The sequence below is a fragment of the Mchenga conophoros genome, linkage group LG3 (assembly GCF_057382185.1).
Source record: "Mchenga conophoros isolate Kocher_MC1m ecotype Shallow Benthic linkage group LG3, M_conophoros_male_GT1.1, whole genome shotgun sequence".
In the NCBI taxonomy this organism is placed as follows: domain Eukaryota; kingdom Metazoa; phylum Chordata; class Actinopteri; order Cichliformes; family Cichlidae; genus Mchenga; species Mchenga conophoros.
Window position 1 is genome coordinate 34,273,938 of NC_140528.1, and position 20,787 is coordinate 34,294,724.

General features: G+C 41.9%; 3 protein-coding genes across 3 annotated transcripts; all 3 read right to left on the minus strand.

Annotated features, from left to right (window-relative positions):
* Positions 1–7,499: 7,499 nt before the first annotated feature.
* LOC146578314 (C-X-C chemokine receptor type 2-like) lies at positions 7,500–8,054 on the minus strand (the record flags this gene model as incomplete). Its single annotated transcript, XM_085267800.1, is given in 1 exon segment — positions 7,500–8,054. A coding segment is annotated over 1 exon segment (555 nt), but the record flags the coding sequence as incomplete, so codon positions are not given.
* Positions 8,055–8,070: 16 nt separating this feature from the next.
* On the minus strand, positions 8,071–17,071 carry LOC146578315 (uncharacterized). Its single transcript, XM_085258448.1, has 2 exons — positions 16,932–17,071; positions 8,071–10,891 (listed from the first exon to the last, which is right to left on the minus strand). Exon 2 carries the CDS (start codon positions 10,597–10,599, stop codon positions 9,037–9,039), a length of 1,563 nt encoding a protein of 520 aa, XP_085114574.1. The 5' UTR covers positions 10,600–10,891; positions 16,932–17,071; the 3' UTR covers positions 8,071–9,036.
* A 117-nt stretch (positions 17,072–17,188) lies between these two features.
* On the minus strand, positions 17,189–18,641 carry LOC146578316 (C-X-C chemokine receptor type 2-like). The gene is made up of 2 exons (XM_085258660.1): positions 18,594–18,641; positions 17,189–18,020 (listed from the first exon to the last, which is right to left on the minus strand). The coding sequence occupies exon 2, from the start codon at positions 18,016–18,018 to the stop codon at positions 17,491–17,493; it is 528 nt and encodes a 175-aa protein (XP_085114786.1). The 5' UTR covers positions 18,019–18,020; positions 18,594–18,641; the 3' UTR covers positions 17,189–17,490.
* Between the last annotated feature and the right edge of the window lie 2,146 nt (positions 18,642–20,787).

The following is a 20,787-nucleotide window of genomic DNA, read 5'->3' on the forward strand; positions in this document are numbered from 1 at the left end:
GAAGGGAGCCGGAGATCGACAGACGGATTGGGGCTGCAGCTGCAGTAATGCGGACGCTGCACCAGTCCGTCGTGGTGAAGAGGGACCTGAGTGAAGCGAAGCTCTCAATTTACCGGTCGATCTACGTCCCTACCCTCACCTATGGCCACAAGCTGTGGGTAGTGACCGAAAGAACGAGATCGCGGATACAAGCGGCGGAAATGAGCTTCCTCCGAAGGGTGGCTGGCCTCTCCCTTAGAGATAGGGTGAGAAGTTCGGCCATCCGGGAGGGGCTCAGAGTAGAGCCGCTGCTCCTCCACATCGAAAGGAGCCAGCTGAGGTGGTTCGAGCATCTGACAAGGATGTCTCCTGGGCGCCTCCTGGGTGAGGTGTTCCGGGCATATCCCAACGGGAGGAGGCCCCGGGGCAGACCCAGGACACGCTGGAGAGATTATATCTCTCGGCTGGCCTGGGAACGCCTTGGTGTTCCCCCGGATAAGCTGGAGGAGGTGGCTGGGGAGAGGGGGGTCTGGGCCTCTTTGCTTAGGCTGCTGCCCGCGTGACCCGGCCTTGGATAAAGCGGATGAAGATGGATGGATGGGTTTCATCTGCATATCAGTGAAAATGCTTACATTGTTTTCTTATATTATAAGAGAAAGATTTATAATTTGAATAGAACTGGTCCCAGTACAGAACCTTTTGGAACTCCATGACTAACGTTTGTAACTGAGGAAGAATCCTCATGAATCTATGAGATGGATATGACAGAAACCACAGCAGCAGCATAATTACTTTACTGTCAATGCTTTCTGGTGTATCAAATGCAGCACTGAGGCGCAGTACAGAGGTAGGTTTACTGTAAGGAGGCCATCAGATGATTATTAAAAAATGTTACTACAGCTCATGTTGTGCTTTGTTGTCCTCTCAGTCCCCTGGGTGGAGGTGGATTCAGGGGTGGAGTCTGTCCAGCTGATCTGCGAAACCACAGTTTGTCTGCCTAAAGATGCTACAGTGGAGTGGAAGGATGCAAACAACAGGAAGGTCCACGTGTATGAGAACGGCTCTGACCGACCTGAAGAACAGGATGATAAATACAACGGTCTAACGAAGATGAAGAGAAACTTACTGGAACCTGGAGACATCAGTCTGACCCTGAAATACCCCACAGACGGAGACAACTCCACCTACACCTGCACCGTCTACAGCAGGGAGGGAAACATCCTGATGAAGAAACAAGTGGAGCTGAAAGTCAGAGGTCAGTGCTGTAGATACAGGTCAAATGTCAGAGGTCGGTGTTGTGGATACAGCTGACATACTCATGATGGCGGTTCAGTCTCAGTGGCTCCATCCAATAATGTTACAGTGTTAGCATGTCTGATGTTTGTGGCTGTTTTGGTTTTTATTTGATTTCCAGCCAAAACATTTGGGTTTGGGAGGAAAAGTGTTCTAGCTCTAATGTACAGCTGTCATATTAGAAATAGAAGCAGCTCTGATTTTAGTGCTCAAAGAAATCTATGAAATTATGAATTCACACTTGAACAGTTTTCTGCAGCGTTCCTCTCGGCCTTATTTGCAGCTCCACTCTTGATTTTGCTCTAATAATTATTTCTCTCCATGAGCTGTTTCTCTGCCTGAAGGAGGCGCCACTCCATCGCTTCATTTAGTGCAGAACAAGAGTCACATGATGCTGCTCTGTGAACACCAATCACACTTTGTACAGCTCATGTTGTGTTTGTTGTCCTTTCAGTGTGTCAGGTGGAGGAAGGGGCGGAGTCTGTGCTTTGTCCTCGCCTGAATGGTCACGGTGCTGTTACGCGATACTACAGCTCCGACTCAAAGGATGACCTGCACGTTAGATACCTGGACGGAGAAGACAGCGGTATTGTGGTCGTTGGAATAAATCGACCAAAAGCTAAAAATGCCATAAACAAAAATCTTGTGAAAATGATGTTTGAAGCTGTGGAGGACATCAAGAAGAATAAAAAAGTGCGCAGTGTAATTTTATGTAGTTTGGTTCCTGGTATATTTTGTGCAGGTGCAGATCTGAAGGAGAGGGCCAAGATGCACCAGAGCGAAGTGGGACCATTTGTATCCAAAGCACGAGCCCTTATTACAGAGCTAGGAAACCTGCCAGTACCAACAATTGCTGCAATTGATGGTGCTGCCTTAGGAGGAGGCTTGGAAATGGCCCTTGCTTGTGACATCAGAATTTCCTCCAATACTGCCAAAATGGGACTAGTTGAGACTAAACTTGCAATTATTCCTGGAGCAGGTGGTACACAACGTCTCCCTAGGGTGATTGGCATCTCTCTTGCCAAGGAGCTCATCTTTGCTGCACGAGTGGTTGATGGAACACAGGCGCAACAAATGGGTCTTGTCAGTCATTCTGTGGAGCAGAATAACAGTGGAGATGCTGCCTACTTGAGGGCTCTGGAGCTTGCACGGGAGATTAACCCCCAGGGCCCAATTGCAATAAGGATGGCAAAGTTGGCAATTAACCAGGGGATAGAGGTGGATTTATCTACAGGTCTGGCAATAGAAGAGGCTTGTTATTCCCAGGTGATACCAACCAAAGACCGTTTGGAAGGCTTGTCTGCTTTCAAGGAGAAGAGGCAGCCTCAGTACAAAGGGGAATGAAGTCATCGTTCCAGAATCGATCAGTTCTGCCTTCAGCTCTGCTGCTGTTCCACTACTTCCAACATAAATTATGGGTCAGACTAAACTCGTCAACACATTAGCCCTTAAATCATAGTTGACAGCTGGACCTTAGGGGTCGTTGTGGCTGGTGTTTCAGGCTAAAGCACTTTCTGACTTTGTTAATTCTATTCACGTTTATTTATATAGTGACAATTTATGACAGCAGTCACCACAAGGCGCTTTAAATTGTAAAGTAAAGAATTTACAACTAATCACATTAAGATTTGGAGAAACAAAGCAAACTAACCCAGCTAAGTTAAATGTGTTCTGCTTATGGGGCGCCGTTTGTAAAGTGAAACATGCTGAAATTAACGGCAACATTTTTCCACATTTAGCTCAAAACCTTACAAAAACATATTTTTTCGAGTAATTTTTTACAACATTTAGTAAAATATTTGTAACTTTTCATCAAATGTTAAATATTAAATCTAAATATTAAATCTAAATGTTAAATATTAAATCTAAATATTATATTTAAATCTAAATGTTAAATCTAAATATTATATTTAAATCTAAATCTAAATGTTAAATCTAAATGCTAAATGTTAAATCTAAATATTATATTTAAATCTAAATCTAAATGTTAAATCTAAATGCTAAATGTTAAATCTAAATATTATATTTAAATCTAAATCTAAATGTTAAATCTAAATGCTAAATGTTAAATCTAAATATTATATTTAAATCTAAATCTAAATGTTAAATCTAAATGCTAAATGTTAAATGTTAAACCTAAATGTTTAGGCTAATATGCAAATTTATTGTACGGATCAACGGAAATACCAAAATAAAAGCTTTGGAGTTCTTATAGGACAACCACAGAGATGAGTCCATTATCAGAGGCGATTAGATCATTCGTAACCTTCAGCAGTGGTCAGTATGCACTCCAGATCCTGACCTCATCTACCACAACTACTCTTCCAAAATAAGAGGAAAGTTGGAGATTGCTCTACAATGAGCTAAGGCAACTGAATCAACTAAAGGCATTTTAGTATTTTTATTGAGCTTCAGTATTTATATCTTCAGTGACGGTGATTCTGATGGTGGTGATGGCCGTACTCTTCAAACAGTTTGGTCTGTTTTGGTGTCACCATAGTCTTAGTCTTCAAAAATAATCTAAGAACAGAGAGTTTGGTACAAAAATTTATTTCCATTTGAAACCCTAAAATATTTCATAACATCTTTCCAAAAACATCCATGTTTGCAAGATTGAAAGATTAAAATGAGCTAAAATACAAGGATAAAAACGCGTGACATGACCATCCGGACCAACAACCACACAGGGCTGAAAAACTGTGTGGTGTGTGGCTGTGTGGCAGCTGAATAGCCATGCCTAATGAAGTGACTAGTGGGTTGATATACACTGAGCTGTAAAATATAAAGGTTAAATAATCTGCCCCCGCTAAAAAATAAAATAAAAGCAAATATGATACAAATAAAAACAAATATATATTAAACCCAATGAGTTAATGCAATAGTTAAGTTAAACCCCTTACATAAAAGATGCACTTGAATCACAAACTTGATTGTTTTTTAAAATCCATTGCAGTGGCGTAGAGAGGCCAGACTACAAACATTGTCAAATATTCACAAATATTCAAATATTTACAGAAATGACTGTGAAAAGCTGATGAACACAAGAGCTTTCTGTGTGTGTTATTGTACTGGTGGGCAATAAATAGTTGTATTTACAGCGATGCTTGAAGAATTGCAGTGTTTTTCTTAGAAAAAAGGTGAAAATATCTGAAACCCTCTGTCTCATCAGTAATTTCAGCCACTGATTAGATTGTTTTAACACATTTTTTGTTTTCTTTTTACCCAGAAAAAATCATCACTACAAGATGAGGGGTGGCATCAAACTGTTGATAAAAATTAGACCTTTCATATTATGTAACTTTTGATCACCCACCCATCCCACGTGACCCTTGATAGTTTACTGGAAATGCAACTTTTCTTCTGTAAATCATCACTAAAAAACCTGAACATCCAGGATACCAAACAAACCCTGAATTCATCAAGCTAATGTTACTAATATCTGTGTTTTACAGACCATCTCAGGACTGAAATTCTAGTATTTAGACGATTACTTAAAACAAATATATATGTGTCTCTGTATGTTTCACTGATACAGTTTATGAATAGAGCTTTCTGCTTTCATCTCGAGCCTTTCATCGATATAAGGCAACTTATGGCTTCAAGAAATACCACATGACACAGTGATGACCAAAACGCCACAATTCAGAGTTTAAAATGTGGAGTCCCAATCCAGTGGGAGATATTACTGTGACTATGTCTGTGTTTTATACTCTCCATGGGTCAAACAACAATATATCAGTCCTGCTTTTTGCCACTTCTCAGCACCACTTTTCCTGGTCAGTCAGCAACAGAACGGTTTGGAAACAAATCAGTTTTCCAGAAGTAATGAAATGTTTTTCTTCAACTAACAGCAGCAGCACTATACTTGATCCACTTATGTATTTGGGTTTAATAAAAAACAAAACTAATGACTGGATATGTGTTTGCCTTGTATAGTATAAAATATGAATTACTATTACAATTTACATATAGACATTATACATGTTCTATATGGACATTAATAACAACATAAACAACACAAACTATACAATAATACTTTGACAGATGAATCAGCATCAACAAGCTGTCAGTAATAACACCTCATTGCATTACATCCATAACAGCCAATCTCAACATAATTAACATAACATGATGTTTAATTCCTTTCAACTTTGATCCTTAATCGTTGCTCATGTTTGACTATTTCTGTGTTTACATTAGATGTGAATTTTTATGGACGTCCCCCAAAATTTGGAAGCTGCATTATTTTCTATGTTATATTTCTACTGTGAAGGAAGTTCAACACAGCCCAGCTTCCTTTGAGGTAGTTGGCTCGACAAAACCTAAAACCTCATATAGCGATAACCGATATCAGGGCAGCTATCAGTTATTATCAGTGTTAAGCCTTGAGTTCTCCTTCAGGCTAATTAAAAACGGGTGTTTAATGATCTCTACGAGTGCTGGCTACTCAAGCCAGAGACATTACATTAAATTCTATAAAGAACATAAAATTTAATTTATTATTCATTTAATTCATTGTAACTACATAAGACCCAGCAGCAGCAAATAGGCACACCGAAGCCCGGTGATTTGCTGGGGGGGAAAGTAAAATAAAAAATCACGATCACTTTCCTGAATAAAAAGGATTCCATGACATTGCTCTGGAAAATAGACTTTGTGGATCTTGAACATTAAACCCATACTTTTATTGAATATATTGTTTGCATTCATGCTGTACTCGTAAAATGACTCAGAGCAAAGGTGTCTAAATAATTTAAAAGCTTTCTTAAATGCATTTTTTCAGACTACCTTTAAGATTACCATAAAGACCATAAAACCACAAATACAGACGTGACTTTGGGGCCATTTGGTCACGACAGCATGGATGTACTGTTGACTTGGAGCTCATGTACAGACCAGTCAATGCAGAAATATCAGAATTCACAGAAACAGAAACGATACCAGTTCTTTCAATAGACCTACTTCATTTTATTACACACAAAGACAGAGGTTATACACAAATAAACAGTTGCAAAATCAAAATGGCAAAATATAACAGATCTAAAGACTGATCTGGATTACTCAAAAAGAAAAGAACAAAGAAAATCAAAGACACAACGATGATTTAACGCCCACATTTCATGTCCGCTTCACTTCTCTACTCTAAGCACATACATGGCATATAAACAAAAGCGATGCACTTACTTCCTAGAACTACTTTCTCTACTGACACCATTTTCTACGTCTGGGTACGGTTTTAGATTTAATATGTAATAACTTGCTCTATAACATGTTAATTAAATGAACCTTTAATTAATATACCAAAAACAAAACAGAAAAAACACACATCAAAATTATTAATACAACATTTTATCAACGTCACTTTAAAATTGACAGCAAATGCCTGCAGAGCCTGTTACAAGTATTTTCTAACAGTGTGCATTGAATCGGACAAACAAACAAAACTAAAGTCAATGAAGAATTAAACTCACAAAATTATTTAAGTACACTTTGCTGTGCTCATTATCAGCTCTGCATTTAAGTAAATTGACTTGGTGTGATGATTTATCACATAGTGACCCTTTATGCAGTACCTCTGTTCATCCTCTGCCTGAAAACACATTTAGGGCAGGTGTCAAGTCTTTAAGTTCAAATAATGATCATTTGGGACTCTGCCGGGTTCAACATAGCCAATGGCTAGTAACAAAGTTTATCGGGAAGTTGACTGCGCGTGAGTGTGCGAATGACTTATTTGTTTCTGAAAATTCTGCATGATAAACACTTAAATCTTGTTTTTTCTCAATTTTTTTAATGTCACGTATTTGTCTATACAACTTCTTGGTCTTCATTGCCATCTGCTGGATAGTTTGTACAACTACAACTAGTGATGATGACAGTAATAAGCAAGAAGCACTCAGGGAGCCCAAACTTAAGCCAAGGCAGCTCACTCCCTGGGCAACATTTACTTTTAAGGGGATAGCGTTGTATTTTGTGTATGTCCATTTCGTTGTCTTTCTTCTTTTTACACATACTTTAAAATTTAAAGTGTGGTAAAAATAACAGATTTTGGGGTCAACTTGAAAGAAAGACTGATGTGAAATGTAAACGTGAGGTCAGAGGTCAAGTGTGAAATATTTAGAGACTTTATATAATCATTCCCAATATTTGCTATTTGTTATCAGTACAAACAACGGCAGTAAGAAACATAGTTTAAATAGCATTATTATCACTATGACCTTCAGATCAATCTACTGACATGTTGACCTCCTGAATTTTGAGCGTCACATACTTGCCCGTCTGTCTTTTCTCTAAAAAAGCAGCTTCATCTTCTTCCTGAGCTTTTTTTCTGCAGCGACATAGAGGAATGGGTTGATGCAGCTGTGCAGCAGAGCCAGGCAGTGGGTTGCAACCAAGGCTGTGTTTAACGACCTCCTCGTGTCACGGTCATGCTGTACCAAATCAGCCCTCAGCAGTATGTCTATCACCATGGTTATCTGGTATGGTGTCCAGTGGAGCAGAAACGCAACCACGATGGTTACGATCACCCGCATGGCTCGGTGCTTCTGGAAACCGTGAGTGAGCAGCAGCCGTGAAACAGTGATGCTGTAGCAGGAGATCATGACAATCGCAGGGACCAAAAAGCCAAAAACACGAATGAACCCCTGAATCGTGAGCCTCCATGCGGTAGAGATGTCAAAGCGAATGAAAAGAGTAGGCAGAGCAAGGGCACAACCGAGAACCCACACCACTGTGCAGAGGATCCTGCTTGTTGGGGGAAAACTCTGTAAAAGACCCAGGAGAAATAAAGACACAATGAGACAAAGTTACTTTCTTTATCAAACGTGTACACGGGTGAGCTGCTAAGGACAACTCACACCATGCACAGTGGCTTGGTAATTTTTATAGGAAAGACAGTGAGAACAGGATAAGAAAATACAAAACAAATAAAATAAACAACTCCATATGTGGCGCTAGTCTCGTCAGCAGAGAGCTGGGAGAAGGCTGTGAGAGATAAAACAATCTAAAACAATATGTCCCAAAACAGTATGTCTTTGCTGAGAAAGTCTAAAAAGATAATTCTAAACTAATCTAACCATAGACAAAAGGGCATGCTTGCACATTTAAAAGAAGGTAAAGAAACATAGAAACATTTTTCCTGTAACATTCCCTCCTGTTTAACTTATTTTAAATGTATACAACAATTGTCTGTGAAGGTTATTTATTAAGTAGCTTAAGCAATTTTTAATTTTTCAAAATGTCAGCATAGCAGAAATGGCAGTCATTTGGTCTAAAGAATAAAACAAAAGAAAATAATACAAAGAAAAACATAATAAACAAGAAAAATAACAAAACTAAAACTACAAAAAATAAAGGAAAAAACCTTATATTTTAAAACGAAAACTTACAAAAAATAAAAGAATGAAAAGTAAAATGAAAACTTTATATTTTAAAAATGATGAAAACCTAATATGTAAAATGAAAACTTCAAAAAATACAAGGATGAAACCTTATACTTAAAATGATGCAAACCTTAAATTGAAAACTTTATGTGTAAAATAATGAAAACTTCATATTTAAAATGGAAACTTTATGTTTAAAACTGAAGACTTCAAAAAAAATAAAATAAAAGCATGAAAACGTTATATTTAAAATGAAAAACTTTATGTTTAAAAGTCAAGACTTCAAAAAAATAAAAGCATGAAAACTTGCATAACCTACTAATGTTTTAATCAGTGCATGATCACTTGACAAGTCATTTTTAATCACCACGTCATTTATTAGCAGCTAGTACAAGTTCTCCTCTAACAGAATTGCAACGGGATGTTGTTCTTCTTGAGGCACGGCAACATAAGCAGTCATTGTAGTTGTTATCATCTTTGAAATCATTACTCTTAGGCATGGCAACACACACAACACTAATATGAGCAGTGCTATCATGATGAGACCTAGAAGAAAAAATGGCTTTGCTACAGCAGCCAGCCATGAACCGCTGAACAGCCAGTCAAGCCAGCCTTGTGCTGTAGCTGCTCCAGGTGTGTGGTCAGTGACATATTTTTGCAGAGCGGTCAAATTCTGCAAAGCTTCATAAATGTCTCCTCCAGTTTCGTATCCATCAGGGATAAAAGTGCAACATGTTTCCCCGATCAGCTTGCAAACTCCTCCTTGTGATGCTGTTAGCAGGTCTAGTGTCAGTCTGTTCTGCAGCACCATCGTTCTGATGGCCTGCTGTTCTCCTGCTAAGGCGGTTCCCAGGGTCTTAGTCAAGTTGATGTGTCGTAGCAGAGCATATCGGTTGATTTCCACATGATCTCGCACCTCGGCAACTCCGATGCCGGGGATCAAGCTCTGTAAGAATTTCACTCCACCTCCCCAGATGCGAAACTCTCCCGGCACTCCAGTGTCCACAGTAATGCCGAAAGAATTGGGGGAGGCGATGTCCACTTCACGTCTCTGCCGGCTGCTTGGATGATGTGCAACACTTTGCATGAAGAAAACGTGATCTGATAATTCCACCAGGGCGCACAGACCTCCCCAACCTTCAGGGAGTGACAGATAAGCCTTGTTGCCACATAGGAAGTACCAGTCAGCCAAAACTCTGGTTCCTCTGCTGCTGGGTGCCGTCCGTGCACATCCTGTCTGGTACTGAGTCTTTGTTTGTAGTGGCATTCGGTAGCTGTAGTCGGAGCGACAGTTTAGGCCCATCAGCGTCGTGTTACTGGCACAGGTGGCGTTGATTGAACAGGCCATACACTTCCTCTCGTTCCTTGGTGGGCAGAAAGTGTATATGGACTTACATAGGTGAGTAGGCAGCTCCCCCACTGCCCGCGAGCCATTGTTCATCACACATACTGGCAGTTGTGATGCGTTCAGTTTGTTCAGTAGAATTACATCAGGCAGTGGGTCTGAGACTTGGGGCCAGGTCAGTAGGTAGGTCTGTCCGGAACAGTTCACATTTGTGAGTGATGATGACCTCCAGGTTGCTTTTGCTGGGATGCTGTAGTTGGCTTTGGACCAAAGAGTACCGTAGCCTGGATGTGTTGCCAGGCCCAACAGACACCAACTGCGATCTTCAGGTATGCTGTACGGCCACAGGCCAGACGTCTGTGAGGATAGGGGCATATGGGTACATGCATAGCAGTCAGTTTTGTTATTCAAGTGAGCTGTAGTGTTCATAAACTGCCACCAGAAGTTAGTGGCGTATCCATGGGGAAACTTGGTGTACTTTCCTTTGTCATACAGTGTCTGCCTTTTCTCCATGTAGCGTGACTTGTTGTCCCTCACGGAAGCAAAGGTGAGGAGCCCGGCCATGGTCAGGGCCGCTGCAGTTGATAAGAGCCACCACGTCATGACGACGGAACACACCCTCCTGTCGCGAGTAGACCCCCCGGCCAGGAAAGCTGACCCCTCCACCGGGCGAGATCACAACAAGCGGGCAAGCCTGCCGTCAGCTGTGTTTAGATGGCTTCACTGACTCGCCTGCAGTGACTCTGATGGACCCAGGATGGTCGTTCCGCAATTTTGCAAGCGGTCGGTGTAGTGAGGAGGACTTGGTATGGCCCCTCCCACCTGGGTGTGCTCCAGTTTTTCCTTTGGAGCACCTTGATCAGAACCCAGTCACCGGGCTTTAGTCTGCAAGACACTGGAGAAACATCATCAGGTTGTTGATTATGTACAACGATCTCTTTGTTTTCTAATAGCTTAGACATCCACTCTGCTAATGTGTGTTCTCTGATTGCTTTGTCTATTGGTTGACTGGTAATAGGCAGTGGAAACGGCCTGCCATGAATGATTTCAAATGGAGTTAGTTTATGGGAGCCTTGTGTTAAGCGCATCCACATCTTCACTAAACCCAAACATTCAGGCCACGGCCTTCCTGTTTCTGCCATGCATTTCCTGAGCCTTTGTTTTATAGTGCCGTTAGTTCTCTCTACAAGGCCTGCACTCTGAGGGTGATAAGCACAGTGGTGTTTTATGCTGAAACCGAGTGCTTCAGAGACCTTAGTGATGACATCATTTACAAAATGAGTGCCGTTGTCTGACCGTATCAAAGCTGGGATGCCATATGTGGGTATGAAGTGATTGCACAGGCACTTTGCTACTGAAATTGCATCTGCCTTTTTCACTGGATAGATTTCCGGCCACTTTGAGAACACGTCTATAACCACTAGGGCGTATTTTGACCCTTGACATTCGCTTAGTTCAATAAAATCCATATGAAGTGTGTGAAAAGGATGAGGCGGAGTTGGAAAACGGCCTCTTTGTGGTCGCAGGTTACCCTGAGCATTATATTTTTGACACGTCATGCACGTTCTGACAAATTGTTTTGCTGAAGTTTCAAAATTTACAGTGTAGAAATGAGTGTTGACAATACAGGTCATTCCCCCCGATGACAAATGCGTACAGCCATGAGTCACTAATGCCGCCATTTTGTGGAGCGATTTTGGCAACACTGGCTTGCCATAACACATCATTAAATCGTTTGTCAGAACTGCACCGTGTTTTAGCCATTTTGCCTGCTCTGCTGTGCTTGCTGCTTTTTGTTCACTTTGCAACACATCCAGTGGAATCTGATGTGTGTTTACTGCCATCAATGTCATGTTTGTTTTTTGTGCCGCCTGTTTTGCGGCTCTGTCAGCAAAATTGTTGCCTGTGGTAATAAAAGAGCCATCAGTTTTGTGTGCTGCACATTTACACAATGCGAGTTGTTGTGGTAAATGTATTACAGTCAGCAGGTGTTGTAAGAGGCTTGCATGCTGGACTGGTTTACCGGTTGATGTAATCATTCCTCTGTTTTGCCAGAGCTTTGCAAAATGATGCACAGCAGAGAAAACATACTGGCTGTCTGTATAAATGTTTATTGGTTTATCTTTGTGGATTTCACATGCACGAATAACAGCTATCAGCTCAGCGCTCTGTGCAGAATATGAAGAAGAAAGTGGTTTTGCTTCTATTATTCTACTGTCTGTGGTTACTGCGTAACCTACACAATTACGGCCTGTGTTGTCTTTAGAGGCCGATCCGTCCACAAAGACATCAGTAAAACCAGCTTGTGGCTCAGCATGGATGTCAGGGCGGGGTTTGGTGTCTTTGTCTAATTCTGCATGGCAGTTGTGCACATCTCCATCAGCTGGTGTGCTCACTAGAGTCCCTGGATTCAGTGTGCCACATTTTTCCAGTGTGATGTGAGACTGTGATAGTAAAATGCCTACATACGATAGCTGTCTGGCATGGGTCAGGTAAGAGAGGTTGGCTTGCAGCAGTATAGATGTGACAGCATGCGGGACCTTGACAACTAGTTTGTGGCCTAAGACAATGTCTGCTGACTTCTTTACTGCCTCTGTGGCCGCTGCACAGCTTTGGACGCAAGTCGGCAGGCCCGAAACTACAGCGTCTAATTTACACGAGTAGAATGCCAAAGGGCGCTGTTTGTCACCAAAAGCCTGTGTCAGAACTGCCTTCATGTAGCCGGCCCCCCCATCAACATGCAGCACGAAAGGCTTGTCATAATCAGGCAGGGCCAGGACTACATTTGTTTGTAAAGCCACCTTTAGGTTAGTAAATGCTGTGTCTGCCTCTACCGTCCACGTTATTGTGTCGCGCAAAGCGAGGTTTTTGCCATAAATCATGTCTTGGAGTGGCTGAACTGTTAGTGCATACTCTGGAATCCAAGCTCTACAGAAATTACACAAACCTAAAAAACTCATCATCTGTTGTTTTGTTTTAGGTTTGGGTGTGTTTTGCACTGCCAGCTTTCTGGTTCCCAGCAGTGTTTTGCCCTGGCCTGTGAGTGTGTGTCCGAGATATGTAACGTTATCACTCCACAGCTGCAGTTTGTGTTTTGAGACTTTGTGGCCCTGTTCAGCCAAATGCTGTAGCACAGCAAGTGTGTTGTCTTTGCACGCCAGCTGTGTGTGTCCAGTTATTAGAATGTCATCTACATACAGCAAGTATTGACCTAGCTGTGGGAGCTTACAGCTAGACATTGACTTCTTCAGTGCTTCTGCATAGAGGGTTGGGCTATTCTGGAAACCCTGGGGCAAACGAGTGTATGTGTACCTCTGACCCTCATAGGTGAAGCCAAACAATGGCTGTGAGTCTGGATGTAGTGGAACTGAGAAAAAGGCGTTTGAAAGGTCGATTACTGAGAACCACTGTTCGTTCGGTGTGACCTGATTTAAAATAGTGTGTGGATTAGCAACCACAGGTGAGATTTGTTCAGTCACTTCGTTTATAGCTCTCAGGTCATGTACTAGACGGTATGCACCCGCGGTCGCTTTTTTAACAGGAAAGATAGGAGTGTTACAGGTGGCTGTCTTTGTTTTTATTAAAATTCCTGCCTTCTCCATGTCTGCTATCACTGGGCGAATGCCATGTCTAGCCTCAGCAGTGAGTGGGTATTGAGATATCAGTGGTCTGTGTTTTGAGAGAGGTTTTACTCTTACTTCATCAGCATTTTTTATAAGGCCTACATCAGCAGGGCCTGTAGACCAGAGAGTGTCAGGCAGCTGAGCTAGTGTTGCCTGGTGTCATTCAGTCAGTTGTGCGTGTGTTTCAGCGACATCAGTTAGGTGTACAGCGGGCCTGACTGTGACCACCCAACCCAGTGTGTATCGGAAACACCCTGTCCGGCGGCCTTGCAGCCAGCCTTCATGAGTGTCTTCCGTTTTTTCATAAGTGTCTGCTTCAACCCTGGCTAACACATTTCCTAAATCTTTCCAGTCTGAATGATAGTCATGCGCTACAGACACGTGTGGCTTAGGCATGCGGTTCAAAGCCTTCACGGCTGCTGATTGGATTACTGAGCACACTGCATTTCCCGACTTTGTGACATACAGGTGTTGTAAAGTCAAACTCTGTTGTCCTAGCTTCCACACTTGCTTATCGTAAAGTGGGTCTGGACCTGGAGTTTGTTTAAATCTCAACGTGTTGTGATAGTCAGTGGGTTTCTGGAAATAGGATGTTGGGGGTGTATATTTGCGGGCCACATTGTGTAGTTTTGTGAGCTCGGGCAACTCAAGAGTCCAGTAATAATGTGGGACACCGTAGCCTTGAGAGAGACACACATTGCTGCTGTGTGCCGTGTTAATGCTATCTGGCTCTGGTGTGTTGTCATTTAGCATGCATTCAGCAATCATGCCATTCTCTTCCGGTATCACGCCTATCTTGAGTTCTGTCAAAGCGTCTCTTCCTAGTAGGTTTACTGGGCATGACGGGTCATATATGCATTTAATGAAGCACCTGCGGCCACTTTCGGTATGCTTTAATTCTAACGGGGCAGTTAGTAGTTGTACAGTGGTGTGGCCTGTGGCTGACTTCACAAGTAATGCATCTCTTGAGTACTGTAAGTTTTTAGGCGGCTGCCTTAGAACCGTTTTACATGCTCCGGTGTCACACAACATTTGGATTGGTTGCCCGTTCACGTGAATTAGCAGCATTGGTTTGTATTCTGACCCTAATAGCAATTGTTCTATGTTAAAAACTTCCCCTCCCTCATCAATGTTCATGTCTTGTGTGTTTTCTAGTCACATGTCGCTGTTCTCCATAGATTCGCCACTGTTTTGCCTGTCATTGTTCCTCCTACTATTATGTGTCTGTGGCTTACTTCTGCACTCTCGTTCAAAGTGACCTCGTTTTCCACAGTTGAAACAGGCATTGTCTCTTTCATATCTGCTGTCTCTGTTTCTGTGTCTGCGGCCTTGCTGTCGATTACCTTGCTTCCCTTTCTGTCTCTGATAGCCTCCCGAAAATGCAAGGAAACCTGTCTCTGAATCTATGGTGAAGACGTCAGCCTTATTTTTCTGTTTGTGCACTTTTGTGGCGTGTTCAGCATGTAACAGGGCATCTGGCAGGTTGCCAGTGTTCATTGTGACCCAATGTTTCTCTACATGTGCTCTGATTGGTGGGAGCAGGCCATTTAGAAACGCATTTTTTAATTGCTGCTGGAATGGCGTTGCATCGCCATCAGCATAATCTAAACCTGAATGCTGCCTAAAAACTGGGCGCAGGCGGTCTAAAAAGTCTGATGCAGTTTCATTTTCTTTCTGTTTCACCTCTCCTATTTTATTGTAGTTTGGCTTGGGGGCCAGCTGTAGTTTCACACGTTCATAGAAATTATGTAGTTGGCCTTCTAATTCAGGGTCACCTGCACGCAGGGGTTGTGGTCCGTTGCCGACCACTAAAGAATCTAAAGGATTATTAATTGCCCCCCCAGTGAAAGAGCCTTTCACTGAGCCAAACTTCAAACCTAAAAGATCTTGAAGTACCTGGTACATTTCATGACCGTTTAAATACCACTGAGTCCTAATTGCTTCAACTGCTCTCTTCCATATGTCAAAACCGTCATGCAGGGGCGGGACATCTTTAAGAACATTTTTGCGATCCTCATGTGACCATGGTCTAAACACAAGAATTGTGGGGTGTGCGTCTTGATGCCCCATAGGTCCAATCGGCTGACCATATCTGGGGTTAGGTGAACTTATTAATGGGAATACTCCTGGGGGGCTTGGGGGGTCAGGCCATATTTCCCTGCCTACATGATCTTCCCCTATATCTGCTTCAGGTGCATGTGTTAATGACATTTTAGCTAAATCTGCCTGCACTGAACCGTAAGGGTTATTCACAGCTGCATCTTTGTCTGTTTGCTTGGGAGTTGATGCAGAGGCAGTAACATAGGGGGGAGGGGCTGCAGCCGCTGCTTCAGGCACCTCACAGCTTTGCTTTTGTTTTTTATTCTGTCTCTTTTCTCTATTCTCAGCACGTCTCTGTTGCTCTTTTTTCCATGCATCTAGGAAAGTTAATTCATTTGTGCGTTTTCCTTTCTTTCTAAGATTTGTGGTTGCACTTATTTCCTTTAATAAGCTATCTTTGAGCTGTGTTAAAGCTGCGGGGCTGCACGTACCCTCCCACCCAGGACATGACGTCTTTTTAGGATTACGCCATCTCCTTGCGCTGATTTTCCCTGCACCTGGATATTTATTTTCTATCCACTGTTCGTCATTAATGAACTTTTGTGTATACTGCCCATTATTGGCAACAGGTTTAGAGGTTTTATTCCCCATTTTTCAATTTTTATTATTTAGTGTATCTTACTTATGTATTTATTTAGTTATTTATTTTTATTGATTTATTTATACACTGGCAATACAGCTGCTATCCACCTTCGCTGATATGAGGAATGAGAGTGGTTGCTCACACGCCCTTCTACTTTCGGACTATTTCCAAAAGCGGTGTGAACTTTACGAGGCGGAACTCGACCGTTCTCCCAAACCACCAGCACTTCAGCGAACAGCAGTGAAAGAAAAACACAGTAGGAGCGGCTCAGTCTCTTATTGGACCGTGAAAAGTCAGCTTGCTCCGTTAGTTACAACAATACACACATACATTCACATTCACACTTATTCGCGCGATCGGAACCCTTGTAATAAGGGGAGCTGCCAGTCTTTCTGTAGACGAGCTACTTATTCCCTTGACCCAGCTGGGGGAGCTACTCAGAGCTCCAAACCTAACCCACAAGAGTGGGGAGCTTCCAGTCGACGAGCTCCAAGCTACCAGCCGACGAGCTACTTTAAACCCACAGAAGTGGGGAGCTTCCAGTCTCGACGAGCTACTTTCGCTATTTTAAATTCCCTGAATTTAAAATACGATTTTACGCAAGATTGTGTCAGTGTGTCTGTATCTACCTGGTCAGTGTCGCCGGGTCTGGTCCACCTCGATCGGGCCCCACCACCGTGGGTCGCTTTCTAAGAACGTTGGCCAAGACTCGAATTTAACGCCCTTGGTCTTTGACCACACACCTAGTATGTGGGCTGTCGACAGACGAGCAACGTGGACTGGTCACGGAGATGGGACACGATGGAGGCGCTCCGGCTCCGAAGGACCAAGAAATGTTGGGGGAAAACTCTGTAAAAGACCCAGGAGAAATAAAGACACAATGAGACAAAGTTACTTTCTTTATCAAACGTGTACACGGGTGAGCTGCTAAGGACAACTCACACCATGCACAGTGGCTTGGTAATTTTTATAGGAAAGACAGTGAGAACAGGATAAGAAAATACAAAACAAATAAAATAAACAACTCCATATGTGGCGCTAGTCTCGTCAGCAGAGAGCTGGGAGAAGGCTGTGAGAGATAAAACAATCTAAAACAATATGTCCCAAAACAGTATGTCTTTGCTGAGAAAGTCTAAAAAGATAATTCTAAACTAATCTAACCATAGACAAAAGGGCATGCTTGCACATTTAAAAGAAGGTAAAGAAACATAGAAACATTTTTCCTGTAACACTGCTGCACATCTTTTGGTGACTCTTCAGTGTCTCCCTGGCGCGCACAACCACAAGGTAACGATCGATGCTAATGCAGGTGAGGAAGATGATGCTGGTGTAGAAGTTCGCATCCATGACGATGTGGAGGAGTTGGCAAAGGAAGTCTCCTAAGAGCCATCCTCGAGTTAGTGCTGCAACACAGAACTGAAGCGTTAAAGCCAGCAGTCCATCTGCTATGGTCAGTTGGAACAGGTACACATCTGATGGAGCCAAAATTTCTTGGCTGGTTCTGATCACCCATCCTACCAGCAGGTTTCCGAATATGGCCAATACAGAGATGACTGTGAAGATGACGCACAGGATCACAACTGCTGTAGGTTCCAAAGATTCATATCCACATTCTAAGGTATCTGGATCTGGAGAGAATGATTCTCTGGATTCGTTGTAATCATAGGAATAATTGTTCCAAAAGAAATCATCTTCAAAGACATAGACAAATGACATGGCTGTGGACAGAAAACAATGATATTTTAACCATAGCAATAAAAGCAACGGTTTAGCCAAAAGTAAATATACAAAAAACAAAAATCAAACAAACTGGAAGTGTATGCACAAAAATAAAGGGATGACAACACCAACTTCGGATCTTATCCTGAAAATGATCAAGACTTGACTGGAAGTCAGGCACAAGACATCGCAGCTCCTTTTTCATTTTGATGTTTTCATTTGCTTTAAAGTTTCTGATAGATGCTGATCAAACAATTTTAGGACCATGAACAGCACACACTGTTTTCAATGTGATCGCATGAGCTGTCTAACACCCGTTTTACTGGTGAACCTACACAAATTCAGCTGCATGAGCTTTGACAATACGTGAGACATAGATTGAGCAGTTTAGTACATCTGGCCCCAAGTCTAATTGTTTGTCTAACCCTCAAAAAGACACAAAACCAAGATGCTGATTTTGATGGACCCCAAATTCTAACACACATCAACACTATCATGGCTTAGGTGGGCATTTGGTGATGCCAGGAGGAGTAAAAAGAAGACAGGTGACAAGGCCCTGCTTACCTACTCACCTGTGTGCAGCAGACTATCAAAAATCCAAAAAGGACACAAGAAAAACAGCAAAGAGAACAAAAGCACAATAAACCCTGATTTCTCTGTGACGTCCCTTTTTGTATTGTACCAAGTAGAATTCGTGCAGATAGCAACAGCTTTGCAAACACATTTCCTGTTTCTGCCATATGTGTGAATCAGGTAAGACTGAGGAACCAAACGGCGAAACTAAGTTACAAAAATATTGCTAAGTTACAACATACAAAATCTAAACTGTGAGGAACTCCAAACCAAACTAACTGGGAGGACACACAGCTGGAGAGAGAGATCATAACAACATCTTTGTCACAAATTTGTGGGGTTAAAGTGGATGAAGGTCATAGTAGACTACAGGAGGTCCAGTAGGATCTGACTTGATTCGTATTGCTGCTAACCCCACTCACTCGGGTTCATACTGCTGCCATCTAGGAAATGGTAAAGTATTTCTTTTATTTATGACATTTATTTATTATGTTTCTATAAGTAAATCAACATGAGGCCATTGCTCACACGACATAAACCCTGCATGTGAACAAATTCATAATATGACTGAGCAAAGGCGTGCTGTCCACACATCACACTGTGGATGAGGCTTTATTTATGGTGTGAACACCACACCCTAGCAATGTATGTGCTGCAGAAAAAGTCACAAAGGTGTGAACTGCAATTGTGAGAAGTCCCGTTTATTTACAAGTGAATGTTACACCTCAAAGAGACACCAGAGGCAAAACACATATGAGATATAAACTCAGTGCAAAGTACATCAGAATTATTTGTATTGAAATACGATTTAAATGATTAAATAAGAATAATCCTTATATTTTTACCCAATGTATCTATCAAAAAAGATTTGTTAACTACATCTTTTGCCAACATCACCTGAAACAACAAAGAGAAATGAGCCACATGACAGATCAGCATGGCACGTGTGAGTCTGTCTACAGAGACGAGATCTTGCGAGCTGTCTTTGCATTCAGACTTCACATGTTGTCCAGTTTCAGTTAGGGAGACTGAAAACCATTTTTTGAGGATAAATCATCATGGAAGAAGATATCATTCGGAGTTCTGTACTATATCCTCAGAGAAAGAGAAAGAAAGAAACAGAAAAGGTTGTTTGCAGCAGCAAAAACTTGGACAATCTGGATAGTGAGTTTCCTCGAGCTGTACAGGTTTGCTGTTTTTATATTCCAGTTTACCATATTTCTTCACCTGACTGCTGAGTGGTCAGTTGCTTAACCTGCAGTGGTTCAGGCACAGTTGATCGTCTGCAACACTAGATAATGAGTGAAATTTTCTGAAGTTGGTTAATAGTTAGGGGAACATTATTAGAAAGTATGTGATATGTATGCAAAATTTCCATACTCCCACAATAAATGTCACACGAGCTTCACCTCTGTGTGCAATTTAGTACAACAGCAGAAAAAAGTGTGTGAAAATTTTAATTGGTCATAAAATTGGATCTGACCTTGATCTGTGACAATTATGAACCAAATTGACATCCTTATCCAAATAACACATAAAATAATGAAGATATTTTTGCCACTTTATTTGGCACATCATTAGATGCTCCCAGTTTGGTAAAAAAAAAAAAATTGAACAAACAAAAATAAAAACCCACCAAAAGACTGATGTCTAAACAAAGGCTAAACAAATAAAATGATATCAAACACTGAATCAAAAAGAACTTTTTATTCATCTCCATTGTTGTCTGTGAAGGTTCTCAGTCATCCAGGTCATCGTAGTCAAAGGAGCTTGCAAAGAAAAGCGTCTGGACTTCTTTAAGTTACTTGAAGATGTTTCACTTCTCATCCGAGAAGCTTCTTCAGTTCTAAGGTCAAATGGTGGGGAGTCCCAGATATAAACCTAGTGGGAGTGACCCCCCACAGAGGGACAAAAGGACCCCCTGATGATCCTCTAATCGCCTGAGACAAGGTGTGAAACTGGGTGTGGGTCCCAATCAGCCAGAGTTTCGGGTGAGTTCATTGTGAAACCTGGCCCCACCTTATCATGCGAATTCCTGAGGTCAGATGGCCCAGGATGTGAGTGGGCGTTATCTCCATCTCCATTGTTGGATGATTTCAGTGGATCTCAAAATCGAATGATCACATCAATACAGGTGTGAATTAGAGACTTGCACTATCCAGTTATGGTAGCTAAAACCATAATTGGATAACT